The sequence below is a fragment of the Glycine max genome, chromosome 4, assembly GCF_000004515.6.
Source record: "Glycine max cultivar Williams 82 chromosome 4, Glycine_max_v4.0, whole genome shotgun sequence".
Lineage (NCBI taxonomy): Eukaryota > Viridiplantae > Streptophyta > Magnoliopsida > Fabales > Fabaceae > Glycine > Glycine max.
The window spans coordinates 2,985,590-3,006,906 of NC_016091.4; the positions used below are offsets into that span (position 1 = coordinate 2,985,590).

The following is a 21,317-nucleotide window of genomic DNA, read 5'->3' on the forward strand; positions in this document are numbered from 1 at the left end:
CTTATTTTCCATTCGTGTCTAATCTGGTAAGTTCGATCAACGGTCTACGTTGTCTGAACTTTAGAATCGAATTTACGGATTAGATATAAAAGAGAGATTAGATTCGTAAATAAATAAATTAATCTAAATTCGTAAATAAATTAATTTATAATTTTGCCTAATAATTAATTAATGACATTAATAATATTTCTCGTGAAGGATTTTGACTTTTTTGGGGGTGAATCCCAAATTCCCGTATCCCGTCGCCACGAGTTGTGGACAACACAATATAAAAACTAAAAAGTGGGTACACCAATAGAAATGCCCTTTTGTGTTGCGATCTTCGAAGAAGCGTGAGAGCTCAAACACACAACAACACCACCTGCCTCTGGCTGAGACAACCTTAACTCCGGTCGCTCTCCGGTTCTTTCCAAGTTCCATCCACGGGTTTTGTGTTTTCCGCACGAGTGACGGAAACAAAGAGAAAGCTCAAATTGCACGTGCCTATCTCTCTTCTCAAGTAAACTTTCTCCATTTCTTCTTCGATCTTGTGCAAATTTTGGAGTTTTGTTTCCCCTTGTTGGTTCTCTGGAAATTAAGTGTTCGGAGCTCTGTGGTTTTTGTTGTGGCTGGATTAAGAAGAAGAAGAATGTGGGGATTTGGTGGTAGATATTACTGGGGAAGAAAAGTGGCTTGTGAGAGAGCTGATGGGATAGTTGTGGTGTTCGCGTGGATGTCAAGCGAGGAGAAGCACTTAATGAAATACGTGGAGCTCTATTCCTCTATCGGATGGAATTCACTCGTTTGCCATTCTCAATTTCTCAATATGTGAGTTCTATACTTAATTCGCTATTGGGTGCCCCTCAATTATTTTTTGTACTATTTATCATCTTTGTAGCAAAAATATTAATAGGTGGTCACAAAGTTGTATCAGTCGACCGGATTTGATTCCTAAACTGTGCGGTGATAGCTTGTCAATCGACATTTGCTATCCATGTGTATATATTTTATCACAATTTCAACCCTTGATTTTCCAATTAAGGATTATCACTCCACACTGTATCCTCTGAAGTGTACTTTAGAGATGTCCAATCGAAGATAAGGTTTTATCTTATGGTGATTCCTTGTAATCAACTCACTTATCTCAAGGGTAAGTAGTTTTGAATATGAATTCCTCACCTTGAATGTTGGGGCCACTAGCCTATTAAATTTTGGGAGACTTGCACACCACGCAGATAAGTTCTGATCATAGTGTGAAGTCTCACACATCTCAGGCTGTTTTTGTTCGTGATCAATTGAGCTCATGAGTTCGAGATTGGGTCGTGGTTTGTGATAATGGACAGCTACAACACCCTCCCCCTCCCCACACACACATCCCCTAAATTTTTTACCTACTCAGTAAGAAAACCCATGATGAGTGACTAATGAACCTCTGCCAGCATGCATACTGAAGTCTTACTGTCTTGGCCATACATGGGATCAATGACTAAAGACAAATAACAGCAAGAGGATACATATTGCGAAGGGTGTCGCAGAGGTAAAAACAACTCCAAAGCTAAATATAAAACATGAGTTACTACTACTAAAACCATATTATCCAGAGTGCTAAGTGGACATTTCAAACCAAATGATCTCAAAGCAGAAAAGAGAAATGTGAGATTCCAGACTAAGCATTACTTGTATGAACTACTAGTACCTGGCCTTACAGTTTACATGTATAATTGGATATTGAAGCCTGATTTCAGTTTATACTTTCCAAAAAGTTGAGGTGGGGGGAGGGGGTTCCCTCCATTGAGTCCATCCAGTGTACAACTTTTCAGTTACTTATGGAACTGTCACATATTAGCTTCAAGAAGTGTAATGAGTAGGAGTAGTGCCTTTGTCTTTTAGGACTCTAAAATAGACAGCAATACCTGGTGTTTGCTGGTTGGCCTGAAGCATGAAATGTCACAATAATCTTACTCGTGTATATGAATGCTGTCTCTAGAAGCTAAGCTTGCCTTGAATTGATCAGTATGGTTATCATGACCAACAAGTTAGGTGAATCAAATTTTTTCTTCTACAAATTGAATTTTAATTTAAGCTTTATAAATTGAAGCCTTTTGGATGGAAGGGGTTCTTATTCCAATTGTTGAAACTTGAAAGTTTGAGTGAGCTAACTATTATTATAACCTCAGCATTTAATGGATGAATCACAGAAGGTCAAAGTTGTAGCTGTTTATTTGCATTTTAGTTGTCTTTCTTTTTTACTGGGTGTGTGAACACTTTGTTTAAAATTTTTGCTGGTACTATTTAGAAATTAGAATGGTGATGGCATAAGCTTGAGTAGTTAATCTTCAAATCTCTTCTTTAAGGGGTTTACTGGGTGCATGATGAACTAATGCTAAATATGCTAAATTATTTTAATTGAAGTCTTTGTTTGGTTGTTAGGTAAAATGATATGCAGGTGCTTTGGGATTTTATTTATTTTCCATGAGAAATGAGGCCATTGATACTTTGATTCTTTGCACATATCAATGTATATTAGATAATGATTACAACATTGCTATTATTTGCAGGTTCTTCCCAGACAAAGCCACAATTCTTGCTGTTGATATTCTTAACGAACTTGTTGAGGTAAATTTTACTGTAATCTCAATTTTGTAGGTCAGTCAGCATGACTTTAAGTTAGTTGAAAACCTCCTTTAACTTCTTAATTAATTCTGAGGTGGTCTACATTTCTATGATCTTGATTAAGATTTGCTACAAAATGAGTGTGGATGAGATAAAAAGCATTATTGTAACACCTGTTGTTCTTTTATATCCCATTGTCTAGAACCTGTGTAAAGCAGCTTGAAGTGAAGTAAACTTATTATATTTTAAACTACTGTTGAATTTGTCAAAAGTTGATCCTTAGGCTCAAGCTTACAAATACCACCTTTTATTCATTATACAGGTGCTGAAAATCAGGCCTTGCCCCATTGTTTTTGCATCCTTTTCAGGCGGTGCAAAAGCTTGTATGCAGAAGGTTCTTCAGGTATTCTATTCTAGACTGATTTTTATGTTTTGACCATCATGCTATACAGTCTTTTAGTTCTAATGTCTGATGACTCTGTTTTCCTTTCATCCAGATAATTAGTGGCAGCTCTGAAGCTCATAATATGGTATGTTTCCTGCCATTAGCAGTTCAGAAGATGGCTGAGATACATAATTGTATAATTGATAAACTCATCATTGTCTTAAATTTTCTTAAATCATTTTAATGTGTGAATGAGGCATACAGTGTTGAATCCATACCCTGCATTCTGTTTCTGTGTTCCATGATGTAATTGATCATATATTCCCTTTTACCCAGTGTTTTGGTCAAGTCAAGTTCTTGTTACATGGACTTATGTTCGTTGGACAGTATTTTTCATCCTTGTAACTACTGTTCTCACACAGAAAAAAAAAATCAGTTCACTAATAGTTTTATCTTTTATTTTCTTTACCACTTCTAAACTATTTTCATGGCACAGGATGACTACCAGCTAGTTAGAGACTGTATTTCTGGCTATATTTATGATTCCAGCCCAGTTGATTTTACCAGTGATTTGGGTGTTCGATTTCTTCTACAACCAAGTGTTTTAAAAGTGTCCCATCCACCAAGATTTGCTTCATGGGTTGCAAATGGCATAGCCTCTGGTCTTGATTCTCTTTTCCTCAGTAGATTTGAATCACAGCGTGCAGAGTATTGGCAGACACTTTACTCTACCATTGTAAGTAGCTAAGAATCAATCAACAAATTAACTCTTTTTCCTTTCTCAGGTCTCTTGAATTATCTTATCAAAAATTATTTTGCAGAATATGCAGGTCCCGTATCTCATTTTATGTTCAGAAAATGATGATCTTGCTCCTTTTCAAGTTATTTCAAATTTTTTCCAAAGACTAAAAGACCTTGGTGGAGATGTCAAGTTGTTAAAATGGAGTGCTTCTCCTCATGTAGGTCAGTATCTTGACTTTTTTTTACATAATGGCACATGAATGAGTTGGTAAGATTATAATTGACAAACATATACTGTTGGACTCAAGAAATAAACACGTGGAATTATGAAATAGAAATAATTTTTTCAGGCCAAATTTGAGTACAAACATGAACAAACATAGGGTTTCTCGCTAACAAGGAGTTTCCTCCTTCAAACCACTAGAAATAACAGTCTCATGCCTTAATTGCCTTGAGTATATCACTGTATCTGTCTGATGGGAATCCATAATAACTGTCACGAGCAGTCATGTATTATTAGATAGTAGTGTAATAATAACTATTATGTGGGTGTTTATGGGTAGAAGTTAGGAGCAGTACTGTATTATTATAATATGTGATAGAAAACAAGTTATCCTGCAATAGATCTTTTTTATTAGAATTAGATGATCGATTTGGAAATAAAATAATATTTATGTGAAATTGAAATGATTTTTGTAACCAAATCATTTTCAGTGCAATGCCAGTTGCAATGTAATATTTAAAGTATGTAGATCAGGGATGAATGTATTGAATTTGTCACAGGTCATTTTTGGCATCATCCAATTGATTACAAGGCTGCTATCACTGAGATCCTTGGCAAGGCTGTTGCAATTTATCATTCCAAAAATAGTCGAATTGAAGATGAGAAACTGGGTATGGAAGGAACAAAAGATGAGATCACAGATCCGTTCTCTGGATTGAGGAAAGCGACAATGTCCTCAACTAGTTTTCAGGGTTTTGCTCTTGCTCCAAGTGATAATTTGTCTTCTAGTTCAACGGAATATTACGTGGGTAAGGGTGTTGGCACCATAGCAGATGAACGCAAAGGAGGGTTTATTCATCTCCCGAGCCGTCCGAGCATCAATGCAAATGGGGTTCTTGGCCAAATATTGTTTGATGTTTGTGTACCCAAGAATGTTGAGGATTGGGATATCAGGTCAAATTCCAAGAATGCACCATTAGCAGGTACAAGGAAGCATGTTCCATTTAATCCTATAAAATGCATTCGGCGTTCAAGGTTGTAAGATTGTTGACTGACAAAAGCCTCAGGAAAATTATGCTTGGAAGGTTGGTGTTTTCTTCAAGGTTCAAAATTTTTAAGGAGATCCAATGGGCACGAGAGATGTGTAGTAGTATTATTACCTTAAGTAAGAGGCAAACGGACTAATAACTTACCACCTAAGCTGTTCTTTTAGCACTTTGGACTTAGTAATGTGATTGAGAAGCTTGCCTTTTTCTTAATGTAAATTGTACATATACTTCAATGGAGAAAAGAAAAATGTTTTAACTAAGATCACTATGACAAGAATATAGGTGGAATTATAATTGTAGCCCCACCCAAATTCTGTTCGTAAAGAAAGTAATCCTAATCACTGCTTCTGAGCTCAATATCAACCTCGGTGTTCAGAATCAAGGGTTGTTTGACGTGTTGAATAAATGGAATGCTCCTCGATCTTGTTCAGCAGTTAGTACAACTTATCAATAGCACATGTGAATAGTACTGTTCGTTATATATTTTTCGTATCTCTTCTATAACAATGCAACCGACTCAGCTACTAGTACTTGAGAATATATAATGAGAGTATTCTAATTTAGTTTGCTTTTTAAACCTGACTTTTCAAGATAAATTCCTTCCTTTTGCGATTAGGACTAATTGGACACCCATATTAAGTTACATAATAAGTAGCTTTCTCAGTGGTCATGGCATTAGTTGAAACAAATAATCATTTACGGAACAAATGTTTAAACTGAATTCTTTTGCTTAATAACTGTGATCAGCAATATACTTTATTGTTAAAGTTATTAATACAGTACTTATTTAAATAGTAACATTTAAGTTAAGTGACAAAATGATAGTACATATGTTAGAGGTCAAACACTTACACGAAATATTGACTAAGGTATAGGCGAGGATTGTTGATGGATTGTAGGAGGGAGTGGTTCCTAATTTGAATTTTTTTTACTAACATTTTAACAAAAATTAACAACTAAGTTGATGATTTTTTTATAAGGATTGGTACCCATGTTTAGCTCTATCATATATCTTTAGGGTGAATAATTCATATTTTTATATTCTATTTTAATTTAAAAATAAACAATAAAACAAGACTAAATCTATATTTTTATACTCTACTTTAATTTAAAATTTTTATTTTAATTCACTTTCATTCCATTTCATTTCACTCTTCCAAATTATTCTTTAGTATCAATGACTAAGATAGCTCATGAATCCTTTTCTTAAGAATTATACAACGGATTATTATAAAGAAATGTGACATAATGGGACTTAATCAATGGCCTCGTCTATAACAAGGACACTAATTAGGCATTTACTGAAAAATACTTGTTGATTCTTCTTTTTTGTCATAGTCACTCACATAACTTGCCCACATCACACATTTCACCTTTAAGATTCGGCAAAAACTAAAAGTTGAATTGTATTTCAGAGACTAGAATGATAGAATGATAGTAATAATTAAAAATCTTTCTTTCCCCTTGATTCTAGGCCCATTAAAGGATCAGTAGCACCCAAATTGTTGGACCAACACTTTCTATCATTGGCTATCGAAGAACTTAATTATTAATGACGGGCTTTAAAGCGTGATTTTTGTAGCTACATGTTTAATGACGTCCTTTTTAGTTATATACCTACATTTTTTAAATTTTTCCCCTAAATTAATCTTAACTTTGTTTCTCTCTTATAATTCTCTCTATTCGTTTTTTCTTCACAAAACAAAATCCCAAACTAATTTTAAAAATAAGAATATCATCATACCCATCACTCTCGAGAGAGGGAACACGCATAAAAAACTGAAACACCTTCCTTGGCTGACCTAAATATTTTTAGGTAGTTTTATTCTAAAATGTATACAAAGGTTTGAAATATATGATTTGACCTACTAGGATGGAGCCTTGTTCTGTGCGAGAGACGGAAGAAGAATTGACGAGAAAGGAAACCATAGAAAAGTTGTAATGTACTATAATTTAGGATAAATTTATTTGTTGAAATAAATATTTATTTTAATAAAATAAGTAACTTTTTTTTGTATGTTTGTCTAAACTATTTTTGTTTAATATTTTTTTACTTATTTTAAGAAGCAAAACTAATTGCTTTTTAAAAAAGTACTTATATATAAAACATTTATTTTATTTTTTTTAAACTTAAACAACCTCACCCATAAATCTATTCCATCAAGAAAGAGCCAAATTGTCCAAGAACCCTACTGGGCAAAATGCAACCCCCGTGCTCAATAATCCTAATCTAACACGAAACAAATCACACCATAAAAACTATTACTTGTTTAATTGGAAAACTACCATATTCACATGAAACAATACTTTTTTTAAAAAAAACGAGGTATCATCAAAACCTCCTTCCTATTCAAAATAGTTTTTGACCCTCGTCTTGTTTCTTGGGGCAACAGTTGCTTAGTGACAGTTTAGGAATTCAATCTTCTCGGCTTTGTTTTACGGTAGTTTTTTCCTGGACCTTCGGCTCCGTCCAATTGAAAAAAAAAAGTTTTTTTTGACAAAAAAAAAGAAGGAAGCGTTGGGACTTACTTCGATGGTTGTTGCTAGGTGTCCCCAAAATTATTGCTGGTGCACCTAGCATTTTTAAAAAATATCAAAACTGTCCTTGTACTTTTTTCACATTTGTGATGGATGTGTGTGAGGATGGTCTGTAAATCGTACGGATCAAGTTAATCCGTAAGATTAATACGGATCAAGTTTATCCGTAAGGTTGATACAGATCAAGTTGATCCGTAAGGCTTCTATGGATCAACTTGATCCGTATTGTTCTGTAAAAAACTTACGGATCAATTTAAATGGCTTACGAATCAAGAATATTTTTGTCATTTCACCTTAAGTGCTGGATGTACCAACAATAATGTTGGGTGCATCTAACAACATCCTACTTCGATTCAACACCGCATAATACAAAACTCACAATTTTTTCTGCAGTAATAAATTAATCAAAGATAAAAAAATATAAATTTAGCTTTTAAATATGTAAAAAATATAAAAAATTAGTTATATTGTTAAATTTGTAAGATTATTTTATTATTAAATTATAATATTTATGAATCAATTTAACATTAAATTATAAAATTTAGAGAAGAATTATCCTAAAATAATTAATAGTGGTCGATAACAAAAATGGATGGAAATTTTGTTTAAGAAACAAAATCTTACACAAAGATAAAGTCAATTATTCAGACATTTTTGGAAAGGATTAATTCTCAAAAATAAATGTACATTTCTGTAATGGCGTTTTATGACTTTCCTTTTATAATGCCATTTATTTAATAATTATTAGATGAAAATAATTTATTCGGCTAAATCTTAATAATTTGTTTACCTTATAATAATAAAAGAAGTAGTGTAGCATTTTAATTTTTAGCGGCAAGAATGAGGGAAAACCTAGTGCGGAAATGACGCAAGACATTGGGAAGTGGGAATGCAACGGTCGATTGAGGAGACACGACACTGCTGCAATTGCAATGCCATTTTCTGTACGAATTTATAAGATCCAAACAATGCATTAACATAACATTATTCTGGGCGTTGCCATTGTTCTCTTTTCCAGAAAGAAAAAATGGTGGCAGCAATAGCATACGAGGAGAGTCGTCGCAAGAGAGTGGAAGAGAACAGAAAGAGGATGGAAGCCCTCAATCTCCCCCTCCTCTCTCAAGCTCTTCACAAATCCCCTTCTCCCAAATCCTCACCGGTAAATAATAATAATAATTATCCCTCATCTAATTAATTTATAATTCAAGATCCATTCCTTAACCTTTGGTTGCATTGCATTGCATTGCAGCTGAAGCAGGTCAAGAATCGCACCATTCAGAAAGAGTTGGTTGTTGTCCGAAGGTCTAGCCGTGTGGCAAATTTGCCCACTCCTGTTTACAAAGAAGTCGGTTTTCTTTCTTCTTTCTTTTTTTCTTTTCTTCAATCAGTGCTTTTCTTCCCTCACTGTCATTTTTTTTCTTTCTTTCTTAACAGGTGGTTGTTGATCGCGTGACAATACCTAGAAGGTTGGACTTGGACTCTCTCGCTCGCCCTGACTTTCATTTTATTTCATTAGGAGGGGATGACATGTTTTTCCATTTGTCTTTGTAGAACCCTTGGTAGACCTTACAATAGACACAGGGATTATGCCAATAGGGTATATGCTTCTGATGAAGCCAGAGAGGAAGCATTGGAGAAAGCAGAAACCTTAATGTCGGGTCTAGAATCTGAACATCCAGCCTTCATAAAGTCAATGCTACAATCCCACATCAGCGGGGGATTCTGGCTGGTAACATATCAAACTAATTGCTAATCTACAGATTTTATTCCTTCTGCATTCTGATTCATGACTGCATTTGTTCAACACACCATCTTTGTGATGAGAATTGTTATGATAAGGGTTTTGGAACATCTATATTTTGGTTCAATAGATAAATGAGTATGTGCACACCAAGGAGAGACAAAAAGGGGGAGAGTTTTTGGTACCAAAACCCTTAATTTCCGAAAATAACGAAAACAAGCTTGTTATTAAGATATTAAGTGGAAGTATTGGTCAAAACACACAAGGATTGGGATATAGGATTCGTTATTCGTGAGAAAAGTTGACGCCCTTATAACCACATCAAAAAATTGGCTTTGCAATTATTACAATTCAATAGAAATTGAACAATTGGAGAAAGTTTGAAAATTAATTTGGGAAAAAATTTAGCAATTTGATTTAGGAGATAAAGAATAGATTAAAGATAAAGATAGAGCAATATTTCAATTGGATAAAATTCAGAATTATAAAACTTCCAGGATTGGGGTTTTCAGTCCAAGACTTCCTATTTGACCCTAAGGTAATTTCACTCCAAGACTTCCTTCCTTTATTTCAACCTTCCTTCTTCTCTTCAAGAGCGAATTAACCTAAGGTAATTTCTACTCTATTTAAAGACATAGTATCTAATTGAATTTACTCCTACTTTTGATTACATTCTTTGCTAATTCGTTTTACCCACTTAGGATTAATTGTACTTTAGTGACTTAAAGCCTAAGTCCTTCTCCTATAGGTCCAAATGTTAGGTTCACCTTTCGATACCTCCCTAACAGTTTCAGATTATGACAAACAGTAGCTAAGCGTTTTGCATATATAAAGCAATAAGAGAAGAATTGAGGGAAGAAATAAGAGAACATCAAAATAACTGCATTAGAATTGATAGTTGTCGAGGGCTAGCCCCAATCCTAGAATAAAAAGGACGACTCACAGGTAGCCATATAAAAAAATAGAAATAACAAAGAGAAAGACAAACCAGAGAAGAGGGAGATTAAGATCTTGTTCTCTTTCTAAGCTGTCATAAAACTAAAGTCGGCCAAAAAGGATTTTCAAACTCAATCAGAAAAACCAGATAAAATAAATTAGCAGGTCGCAGTCATGGGCGTGATTAGAATCAGGTCTCCCCTCCCCTATGGTCTTCTCAAATTGTTTCAGCCCCTTTTGTTCAGCTTCTAGTCATGGGTGTGATCTTCTCTGATATGTTTAGCATGAACCATTCTTTTTCTTATCTATGCGGCTTCCAAAATTCTCCTAATCTTCCTAAAAAGACTTGCTTGAAAGAGAGCAAACATGAAAAATATCATGACAAGTTGAAAAGAAAGAAAATCTACACAAATGCAATGACCTAATACTAAAATACAAATAAAATGCATTCAAAACTCAACAAAATGCTATGCAAAACAAAGGTAAAATTATAATACACCACTATGTTAAAAGCATTTTATTTATAGCAGCAATTGCAATTTTAATCGTTTAACCACTGTGCAATCATTGACAACAGGGCCTTCCAGTCCATTTCTGCAAGAGCAATCTTCCAAAAGGGGACGAAGTGATGACTTTGATTGATGAGGATGGGAATGAGTATCCAACAATATATTTGGCACGAAAAACAGGACTTAGTGGTGGATGGAAAGGTTTTGCGGTTGGTCATGACCTAGCTGACGGAGATGCTGTAATTTTTCAATTAATTAAGCACACTGCATTCAAGGTGATTAAATATTGATCATATTAGGCTCATTCAAGCTTTGGTGTTTATAACATTCATCATATTTTTGTATTATGCGAGTGATATTTATGATTGTTAAAAAGAAAAAAAAATGTGATGTGACTAATAATCAAGTCATTGACTCTTCTTTAGAACTTTAAAAAATGTGCTGGCATATTTCAGTTCATGTGCTGTGGTTACTACTTATACACCATTATAGTTATTCAGTTTTCTTTTCTGTTGTTGCCACCTGATCCCTTTTGAGCTATCTCAATATTGCTATCTACTGCAATTTGAATTCATGAGGTGCCACAGGTGTACTGTTTTTTTTTTTTTGGTACAGAGGTGTACTGTTTGAATTCATTAATCATGACACTAACTGTTGTTGCTTTCAGGTGTACATTATTAGAGCGAATAGTCCACCAGAGGATAAGTGAATTGCAGTTGGAGATTGGATCCAGGAAAGTTAATCTAGGTATTATTTTCTTCATAAGCATAACCAATATGTCTTTGTTTGAATTGAGCGCTTTTGGGAGCGAGAGAAATGAGAGGATAAACAACTTAAGTGAATTGCAGTTGGAGAATTGGAGCTAGTAAAGTTAATCTAAGTATTATTTTCTTCACAAACATAACCAATTGTAAATTACATCCAGAGTATATATACTTTTGTTCAGATTGAGTGATTTGGGAAGAAGAGATATGAGAAGGAGTGAAATGGAAATGATGGAGAAATTGTGATTTAAAAAAATTAAATATTTTTTTATAACAAGAAAAGATTAAAATAATTTATTATAACAAGAAAAAAATAAAATAATTTATGTTAAGAAAAAATAGAGTAATTTTTTAGTTAGTATATCAATATTTTTATATTATTTATTTATTTTCACTTCTTTTTTCACCCATCCAAACAAGTAGAAATTTTTTTTCCAAATTTCTTTTTTATTTTTCATTCAAACAACACTTCTTTTTAACTCTATTTCTTAAATTTTTTTTCCTTACTTTTTTTCCTTCTCTATATCACTCCTAATTCAAAGTAGTAGAATAATGATATTGTTTTGAGATTTTTGTTTTACTTTCTCATTATATGCTCAAAATAGAAGTTGACCAGGTTAAGGTTATAACTTGGGTCACTTCTGTTGGTCCCTGGAGCTTTTGGACATCAATACCATGGGAATTTGGTTTGAAACTTTAGAGATGAAAAATTAAGCAACAAGTCTGTATTGTTAGAAAAGGATATGTACATACAAATGACACATGTTGTCTAAGAAAATGCCTACAGGGGAAGAGACAATGATCCTTTTGAAGTTCAGGATGAGACAAAGACACAGACAATCTTCCCTGTTGCTTTTGGACATCAATGCCATGGAAATTTGATTTGAAACTTTAGAGATGAAAAATTGTCACAAGTCTGTGTAATGTTAGAAAGGGATATGTGCTTGGAGAACTATACAAATGACACAAAGTGACTAAGAAAAAAGGCCTACAGGGGGAATAATAGAAACTTTTGAGGTTCAGGATGAGGAATTGGCAAAGCCAATCTGCTGCTCATTTAACAAGTGGTCTAGAATGGTGTTGAGTATTGTATAGCAAATTGTGTGTGTATTGGAGAAACTATCGACATTAGTTTCTGAAAGAGATCATTGTCATTTGATAATTTTAAAAGGTAAAGTGATTAGTGATGCCATTGAAAGCACTGGTTACTTTGATACTTGAAAACATTTGTGCTCTTTAATAGGAAGAGTTTATTGCAACAGTGAACGAGCTTTCTTAATTTATCGTAATTGTATTATTGACTTTCTTAGTTGTTTTCCCGTGGTTAGAGCTAGGTTAGGCACGCTAAATTCTAACTTTCCTATCACGTTCTGTCTGGTGGTTGCATAGTCATATATTAATTTTTTTTGTTTGTCGTCTTAAAGAGACATGTGGGCCTTGTGGCGTGTGTGTCAAAGGGATTGTTATAGTTGGTTTCATTTTTGTCTTCAAACAAACATTGTTCGTATTCGAGTCTTGAAGCAGTGAAAGTTTGCTTCTGTTTCAGATTTTAATTAATTCAATTATTTCTGCTGGGGGATACTGCGAGAGCAGCATTGGAGTGCAACATTATTTAGGTGCTCTCTCATGAATGTGTTATTTATTTAATTTATTCTTTTGCAGGTTCTCTTATGTGGTGGAAGTGGAAGGGAACGTCTTGGGATCAGTTTTTGGTCAAGTTTTAAAGACTTGTAGTTTGGCTGACTAATGAAGTATAACTTGTGTTAATATCTGTATGTGAACTGTGAAGGGACGTGTTTATATCTCTATGTGAAAGGGAACTCTTCAGCATCTACATATATACTAGTAAATGAAATATAGAATGATCCCATGACGGATTTCTTGAATCTGATGCTCCATTGTTCAATAGCGTTTGATGTTTTGTGGGGAAACGGTTGGGATAAAATATGTGGAAGAGCGTGGTAAATGGTGTGAACTTGTTGACTCTAACAAATAGATGGCCTTGCCCGAATTCCTGGTTAAACCAGAAGCACAAAGGCAGAAATTAGTCTTGTCGCACATGTTGGCGACGCGCAAACATGTGTCACGAATCACGATCATGTGTTTACTCTAACTTAATCTGGGGTTGTTTATTTTTTACTAAATTAGATAGATGCTTAGGTAGAAAGAATTGAGTGGGTTATGTACAATAAAAAAGGATTTTTTGAACATGAAATTTTGACCCAATTTATTCTTTTGTTTCTTGCATGAGAGAGAGAACTTGAATTTTTCAATCAATTGCAGAAATGTGAACTCAAACATATAAATTGAAACAAACTGAATTTCATACAATCTGTGACATGTTTCAACGAAATAATTTGATTTTAGATTATATTGATCAAAACACGTAGGCTAACAAAATTCTTCAATCAATTTTAAGATTCATGAAACAAAATGAGAAAAAGACAAACAATACTTTTTTAAAGCAAAATCACATATATAATTGAAACAATAAAGTTTTAAGAACCTAACAAAATTAAGAAGGGATATAAATGTATGTAAATCCACCCCCTTCCAATATAAAATGAAATATAATACCAAGTAGCATTTGCTGCTCAAGTTGATCTATGAATGTATGTAAATTCAAGAGCGCAAAACAAAGAACAGTAACAAAATTGAATGAAACATGTATAACAGAGAGTGGTGTCGACGATGGTCTCAGAGGAGGTGACAATGAGGATTCTCAGAGGTGAAGAGGGGAGGGTTGGTAAGGATAGAGAGAAAGAGAAAGAGAAAGAGGCCGTTCCCGATAGTCACGTCACGTGCATTTAGTTTTAAATTTCATATATTGTCATTTTGTGAATGGTTGTGTGCAAAGCTGATGTGTAAGATTTGTGTGCATACAAGATTTACTCTCATTGAAAATTTAAAATTACAATTACCAGTGTGGTTAATAAACTGCCAGAATCAAATTAGAATAGCTAAACAAAAATAGAAAGGGAGCACATGATACTTTCCCAAGACTAACATAAACCATGGTAAAATCCTGTTGTTACTAATAAGTTCATTTGCTTCACAGCTTTGTTTATGAGAAGACCAAAATGCTTCTTTATCTCGTCAAATCCCAACACACATGACCTCTTGTTCTTACTGTTGGCTCTGCAAATTCCAAATCTAGAACTACAACAACAAATTTGAAATTACATATCTAAAACAAATCTCATTACCTCCTCGGACATTACCCAAAACACAAGCTACATAAATCAGAACATAAGACAACAAAGTTTGTAGTGGGGTTTTGAAATGGGGGAGGTTGGGGGGGCTTGAAGCTAACGACAGAGGAGTCAAAGGAAGCTTTGGTTGTGCATCAGAGAGGGGTTTGGGCATGACGGATGAGTGCGGTTTGGAGACAACGTTGGAGAAGCACGAGTATTTAAAATGGATTTTTACAATTAATGTTTTTAAAGAAAATATGATAAATAGTTATTTCTTTTATCAAAATTTAAATTTTAATCCTCAAAAATAAAAAAAAATAAAAATTCATTCATTCATTAATTTTTATTTGTCCATTAAAGAGTTTAAATAACACATTCAGAAATAAATTTAATTTATCATTATTTTATATATTTAATGATAAAAATAACTGTTTATCCAATAAAATAAATAAAGTTTATAGTTTATGCCTTTTACTACCTTCTTGCAAAGTTTTAGATTTTCCATTTTTTTTTGCGTGGTGTTAGTAGAATCATGCAAAAAGGATAAAAATTAGTCATGATTATATATCAAATTTTAGCTTTTTTATATTTTTCTATAAAAAAATTATTGTATAAATGGGAGACTAAAATTATAAATTGAAAATTATGAGATAATTAAAAGTGTAAGTCAGCCATTATTTTTTTTTTTTATGAAAAATAAGCAACCTAATATAATTAATTGATTGTGTAAAGTAATTGAAAATTTGAATTTAAAATAATGATAAGTTAGATTCTTTTAGCAAAAATTAACCATCAATAATGCGTGTAATTTGTAAAAATCTCAACCGTATTAATATGATTTGCTCATGTGTCATTTTAGGATATGTTTGGATTTCTCGTAGAGGATGCAAAAGTATATTTGAAAGTGAAATTAATTTGGGATCATGTTTAATTACCTTTCAAAAATATGTTGGAAAGTAAAATTTTACTTCTCAGTTTAATTTTAAAGAAAAAACAGATTTGGGATATACTTTTGCAATCTTTTAAGTTTAACTTAAATTGAAGTTCGGAAATTTTGTGTTTGGGAAAGATTATAATTCCAAACTTGAACTGTTTTATGAGAGAAAAGTTATTTATAAAATAAGTTGAATGTTTGAAACTAAGTTGAAATTTGTAAAAAAACTTTTTTTTTTCAAAGTAAGTTTTTTTTAATATGATTTCTTTTTATGCTTCTTTCTTCTTTTCTTCAAACACTTGTGGGGTACTTTTGTTCATCTTACTTTCCATTCTCACTTACTGTCGTTGTTTTATGAAATAGATAGTTATTGATCGCGTGACAATACCTAGAAGGTTGAACTTGGACTCTCTCAGTCTCTCCCTGGCCCTAAATAATTTTCATTTTATTAAGAGTGGATGGATGACATGTTTTTGCATTGGTCTTTGTAGGACTTATGATAAGCACAGGGATTATGCGAATCGAGTGTATGCTTCAGATGAGGTCAGAGAGAAAGCAGAAAAGTTAATGTCCGGTTTAGATTCTGAATATCCAACCTTCATAAAGTCAATGCTACAGTCAATACATTTTTTGTTTTGTTCCATCTGCATCCTCATTCATTCATCGCTATATTTGTTCAACTCACCATTTTTGTGAAGAAAAATATCTAAGTATTTTGATACAGGTACTCCTCTATCCAAAAAATAATTATCATTTTACGTTATTTTACACAAATAATAATAATAAATAAAAGAAAGAGAATAATAATTTTATAAAATTAATCTTATATTATTATTATTAATTTATTTATATATTTTAGTGTATATCATTAATATTATAAGGTGTATAAATAAAAAATAATAATTAATATTATATTGAAAAATTAAAATTAAAATTAAAATTATTTTAATATATATTTTTTTCTATGACAATTATAATGGGATGGAAATATTATATTTTGGATCAATAGTTGAATGGGTTTGAGGAAACCATCGGAAAGACTTACTAAAACCCCTAAATTTCTGAGGATAGCATAGAATTTTTATTTTGTGATTTGTGTCTATTAACTTGAGTTATTTTATATTAATTGGGTAACTTGATTTCAGTGAAGCCTATGCCCCTCTCGTTCAATAGGACGACTTGTTCTCTGTCTCATTCAAGGCGTCTCTTTATAACAGAAATACTAATTCCTAGTTATTTTACATTAAAAAAATTGTACTGGTAGGATTTCTCTCAAATTCCTAAGATTTTTTGTTGAATGTGGGATTTAAATTAAGGTGAAAAGAAAATTGTTAGATCTATTCAAGTTACTGTGTTTTGATAATCATGGTTGCTTTCTTATCTATTTTGAATTTTGTGCCAATCTGAACGAGGTAAAAGGGGTGCAAAGTGTATATAAAACTAATACAAGAATGGGGGTGTGACAATGCTGGAGATTTATTTTATTTTCTGCAAAAAGACACTAAGGCCTTTTTTGTCAAAGGTTGCAATAAGAAAGGGATTTATAATTTTGTTCATTCAAAAGTTATAATACAATATCTTGTATATGTAAACGTAAATATATTAAGTTGAATCCTGATAAATTTTAGGCAAAATTGCACTTATCTCTCATGAGGTCTTCTTAAATGTTGTTAACATCTTCTCTAGTTTTTAGATCACGCTTATCTTTCCTAAATAGCATCAAAGAAGGAGTGTGTGTCACTTTTATAAAATATATAAAGAAGATGAATGCTTGTTTAAGGTGCAAGTATTGTTTAATAAAAGACTTAGAAGGTGAGTGTAATTTCTCCTAAATTTTATATATAGTTTGTTTGTAATTAAAAATATTGTTTAAAACACACAAGGATTGGGATTTCCTACGAAAAGTTGATCCCTTTATAACACCACCAAATTGGCTTAGCAGCAAATGTGTTACCTCAATACTGCAGAAGTGACCCAGTTAAATGCATTCTGTTCATAGCCGAAGTTTTTAACGGATTAATCACTGTGCAATCGTTGACAACAGGGCCTTCCAGTCCACTTCTGCAACAGTCTTCCAAAAAAGGACGAAGTGGTGACTTTGGTTGATGAGGATGGGATTGAGTATTCGACAATATATTTGGCAGGAAAAACAGGACTTAGTGGTGGATGGAGAGGTTTTGCAATTGCTCATGACCTAACTGATGGGGACGCTTTAATTTTTCAATTAATTAAGCGCACCACATTCAAGGTGATTAAATATTGATCATATATGCTCATTCATGCCCTTATGTTTAAAACCTTCATCATATTTTTCAATTATGTAAATGTGACTGGTATTTATGTTTGTTAAATAGATTAAAAAAATGGTGATGCGTCTAATAATCGAGTCCTTGACCCTTTTCCGTTGTTACCTGATCCTTTTTGAGCTATTTTCTGCAACTTTAATTCATGAGTTGAGCTTCTTCTGGTGCCACAGTTGTGTTGTTTGAATTTGAATTCACTAATGACCCATACTACGGTTGCTAATATTTCCTTTCAGGTGTACATTGTTAGAGCAGATTGTCCTCCAGAGGATAAACAGCTTGAGTGAATTGCAATTGGAGGTTGGAATCGGTAAAATTAATCTAGGTATATTATGTCTTCATACACATAATCAATCATAAGTTACATCCAGAATGAACATAACCCCTTTAATTGAACTGTGAATCCGGATGCAGTAACAACTTGAGGCACTTCTGATGTATACGATCGTCAAATGTAGGTTTGTTAGTCCTCGGGCTTTTGGACATCAATAATGGTGATTTGATAATAAGTCTATGAAAAATTAAGCAACAACTCTGTAATGTTAGAAAGGAGATGTACTTGGAGACCTATAATGACAGATTGCATAAGAAAAGACGTACAGGGAAAGAATAGAAAACAATGATTCTTTTTTGAGTTCAGGATGAGAGAATTGGCAAAGCCAATTTGGTGCATTGTTGGCTTCTACGATAATAGGCATGCTAGAATTAGTATTGTCAGAAATTATATGCAGCATCCATTGCTTAAGTCAAGATCTCATACATTTAACAAGATGTCTAGAATGGACTAATGTTGTATAGAAATTATGTGTATTGGAGAAACTAATGGCGTTAGGTTCTGAAAGAGATCACTGCCTATGAATAATACACAGGGCCAGAACACCTCAGCAAGGCTTACTATGATACTTGAAAACATTAAGATTGAAATCGGTTTAGTTTTTTAACCACATACAATACTTGAAAACATTAAGATTGTAAGCGGTGTAGTTTTCAACCAAAATTATTTTCTTAAATAGGGTTTATTGCAAAAGTGAACATATTGTAATCGTATATTGAGTTTTAGTTGCTTCTGACAGGTTAGGGGCTAGGTTAGGCACGCTAAATTCCAACTTTCCTATCACATTCTGTCCGGTGGTTGCAATCATAGTCATATATATTTAAAAAAATTGTATGTCGTTTTAAAGAGACATGTGGGTCTTGTGCTAGTGTCAAAGGGATTGTTATAGATGGTTCCATTTTTGTCTACAATCAACGTTGTTGGTATTTGAGTCTTGAAGCAGTGAAAGTTTTCTTCTGTTTCAGTTTTAAATTCAATTATTTGCTCCTGGGATACTGCCAGAGTAGCATTTGAGTGGAGCTTTATTTAGGTTCTCTCTAATGAATACATTATTTATTTAATCTTTTGCAGGTTCTCTTATGTGGTGGAAGTGGAAGGTCTTGGGATCAGTTTTTGGTCAAGTTTTTAAAGACTTGTAGTTTGGCTGACTAATGAAGTCTAACTTGCGTTAATATATACTAGTAAATGAATAGAATCATCCCATGACGGACTTTGTTGAATCTTACGCTCCATTGTTCAATATGTAATTTTTATACTTCTTTTTAAAGCAGCGTTTGATGTTTTGTTGGGGAAACGGTTGGGATCAAATGTGTGCAGGAGCGTGGTAAATGGTGTGAACTTGTTACTCTAACAAATAGCTGGCCTTGCCTCAATTCCTGGCAAAACCAGGACCACAATGGCAGAAATTAGTCTTGTCGCACATGTGGCGATGCGCAAACATCTTACAATCATGTTTTTACTCTAAACTTAATACAGGGGTTGTTTATCTTTTATTATCAAAGTTCCATTTCAATTCTTTTTTTTTTTTGCTGAATTAAAGTTCCATTTCATATTTTAACAAATGAAACATTTTTACCTCTATAATTTTTATCATATGTTCGTTAAAAACTATTTATTTATTGGATGTTATTAAAATATTTCATCATTCAAATTATTTCATAGTCATAAATTCTTTCTTATTTTGTGAAGATAAAAAATTTCATCGAATATAGGAAAGGAAGTAAACTTAAATAACTACTATTTTTGTTTAACAAATTTAGAAAGTAAAAGATAAATACAATTAAGACATATTAAAATGAATGACTACTTTAATTTTTTAAACAAAAAGACTTAAGTTTAAACCTTGTTGAGGGATAAAAATGTGATTAAAAATATAGACTCTATTAAAAGTGAATTGTAATAGTCATTGAGATGTTAATCATCAACAAAATTGATAAAATATTTTATACCCACTTGAGTTTTTAGCATGATTATCTAAATTATTTTTACTTAAAAAAATAATTTTATATTTATTTTAAGAAGTAAATTTTATCTATTTCTTAAAAAAATACTTATTTAAAAGTATTTATTTTAAATTTATTTGTTAAGTTTAAACAAACTCATTCAATAAGTTTAGGGATATACATAGGTCTGTTTGAGTGGATTTCACTAAACTCATAATAAAATCCAATCAAATTTAAACCGGATGATTTGAATGATTTTTTAAGAAAAAAAATTAAAAATCCAACCTAAAATTAATTTGTTTGTAAATAATTTATATTTGATAAGAAATGGGTCAAAATATTTAAATTTATCTTATATTTTTTATAAGCTAAATTTTTATTAAATGAAATACCTCATACATTATTTATAATTATTACATATAGTTAAATAATAATAAAAAGATAAGAAAGGAAATCACATTATTATAATCATCATCATATAAACTAACTTACTAGGTTAAACATAACTTAAAAATTGAAATATAATAAATAAATACTACACTTATGAAACAAAAAAGAACTTAACAACTAAAACTATTCCAATATAATTTAAAAATTCTAATATTCTCAAATAATCAAATGAGCAATGCGAAAATAAACTTCAACTAAATTTAAAATAACCTTGAAACAAATTAAACAACAAAATATATGTGTTTTATAATCAATTTTACTGTAATAGAATTGAACTAAAAAATTTGAAACATAATAATAATTGATTTTAAAAAAATTTAAAATATATTATATACGCTATATATAAAAAATAATAAAAATTTAATATAAATTATTGAGTTAATGGACCAAATCAGTAAATATTAAAATTCATGATCCTAAGAAAAACTCAATCAGTTTGAATGAATTGGATTAAGTTTGACCCAAACCAAAAATATAATTTAAACTAGTTTAGATTAATTCGAATTTACCGTTAACCATACAGTGAACACCTAAGTTCTTCTGGTTTTGTACTAATTTACAAGTACTAGTAGTATTCAGCCACTCACTCACTGAGCCATGAAAAGTTGGGCATCATTTTTATATTGATTTTTGTAGTGGCTGATTAGATTATGCACTATAATTGACTACTTTCACGCGGAG

At 32.2% G+C, this 21,317-nt stretch overlaps 3 protein-coding genes across 4 annotated transcripts; all 3 read left to right on the forward strand.

Annotated features, from left to right (window-relative positions):
• Positions 1 to 287: 287 nt before the first annotated feature.
• On the forward strand, positions 288 to 5,250 carry LOC100810227 (uncharacterized). 2 transcript variants are annotated; one of them, XM_041014780.1, is made up of 8 exons: positions 288 to 499; positions 613 to 807; positions 2,538 to 2,595; positions 2,915 to 2,995; positions 3,090 to 3,122; positions 3,474 to 3,713; positions 3,799 to 3,940; positions 4,502 to 5,250. In XM_041014780.1, exons 2-8 carry the CDS (start codon positions 629 to 631, stop codon positions 4,981 to 4,983), a joined length of 1,215 nt encoding a protein of 404 aa, XP_040870714.1. In that variant the 5' UTR covers positions 288 to 499; positions 613 to 628; the 3' UTR covers positions 4,984 to 5,250. The 2 variants fall into 2 exon arrangements, with proteins under 2 accessions (XP_040870714.1, XP_006578013.1); XM_006577950.4 differs by having other exon boundaries at positions 619 to 807.
• A 3,135-nt stretch (positions 5,251 to 8,385) lies between these two features.
• On the forward strand, positions 8,386 to 13,364 carry LOC100797091 (B3 domain-containing protein At5g42700). Its single transcript, XM_003523870.4, has 7 exons — positions 8,386 to 8,687; positions 8,778 to 8,873; positions 8,963 to 8,994; positions 9,080 to 9,257; positions 10,783 to 10,989; positions 11,382 to 11,461; positions 13,141 to 13,364. The coding sequence occupies exons 1-6, from the start codon at positions 8,556 to 8,558 to the stop codon at positions 11,421 to 11,423; spliced, it is 687 nt and encodes a 228-aa protein (XP_003523918.1). The 5' UTR covers positions 8,386 to 8,555; the 3' UTR covers positions 11,424 to 11,461; positions 13,141 to 13,364.
• Positions 13,365 to 14,169: 805 nt separating this feature from the next.
• Positions 14,170 to 18,196, forward strand: LOC102663067 (B3 domain-containing protein Os06g0194400). The gene is made up of 4 exons (XM_014775034.1): positions 14,170 to 14,279; positions 16,098 to 16,149; positions 17,651 to 17,854; positions 18,146 to 18,196. Exons 1-4 carry the CDS (start codon positions 14,170 to 14,172, stop codon positions 18,194 to 18,196), a joined length of 417 nt encoding a protein of 138 aa, XP_014630520.1.
• The last annotated feature ends 3,121 nt before the right edge of the window (positions 18,197 to 21,317 follow it).

What these genes read in the sequence shown, in the direction of transcription:
- LOC100797091 (XM_003523870.4), top strand. Translation starts at nt 8,556, where the DNA reads ATGGTGGCAGCAATAGCATACGAGGAGAGTCGTCGCAAGAGAGTGGAA. An exon ending in CTTCTCCCAAATCCTCACCG is followed by an intron (nt 8,688 to 8,777) that starts GTAAATAATAAT and finishes ATTGCATTGCAG; the next exon opens with CTGAAGCAGGTCAAGAATCG. An exon ending in TTAAGCACACTGCATTCAAG is followed by an intron (nt 10,990 to 11,381) that starts GTGATTAAATAT and finishes TGTTGCTTTCAG; the next exon opens with GTGTACATTATTAGAGCGAA.
- LOC100810227 (XM_041014780.1), top strand. Translation starts at nt 629, where the DNA reads ATGTGGGGATTTGGTGGTAGATATTACTGGGGAAGAAAAGTGGCTTGT. An exon ending in CATTCTCAATTTCTCAATAT is followed by an intron (nt 808 to 2,537) that starts GTGAGTTCTATA and finishes TATTATTTGCAG; the next exon opens with GTTCTTCCCAGACAAAGCCA. An exon ending in GTATGCAGAAGGTTCTTCAG is followed by an intron (nt 2,996 to 3,089) that starts GTATTCTATTCT and finishes CCTTTCATCCAG; the next exon opens with ATAATTAGTGGCAGCTCTGA.
- LOC102663067 (XM_014775034.1), top strand. Translation starts at nt 14,170, where the DNA reads ATGGTCTCAGAGGAGGTGACAATGAGGATTCTCAGAGGTGAAGAGGGG. An exon ending in GTTCCCGATAGTCACGTCAC is followed by an intron (nt 14,280 to 16,097) that starts GTGCATTTAGTT and finishes TGGTCTTTGTAG; the next exon opens with GACTTATGATAAGCACAGGG. An exon ending in GAGTGTATGCTTCAGATGAG is followed by an intron (nt 16,150 to 17,650) that starts GTCAGAGAGAAA and finishes CGTTGACAACAG; the next exon opens with GGCCTTCCAGTCCACTTCTG.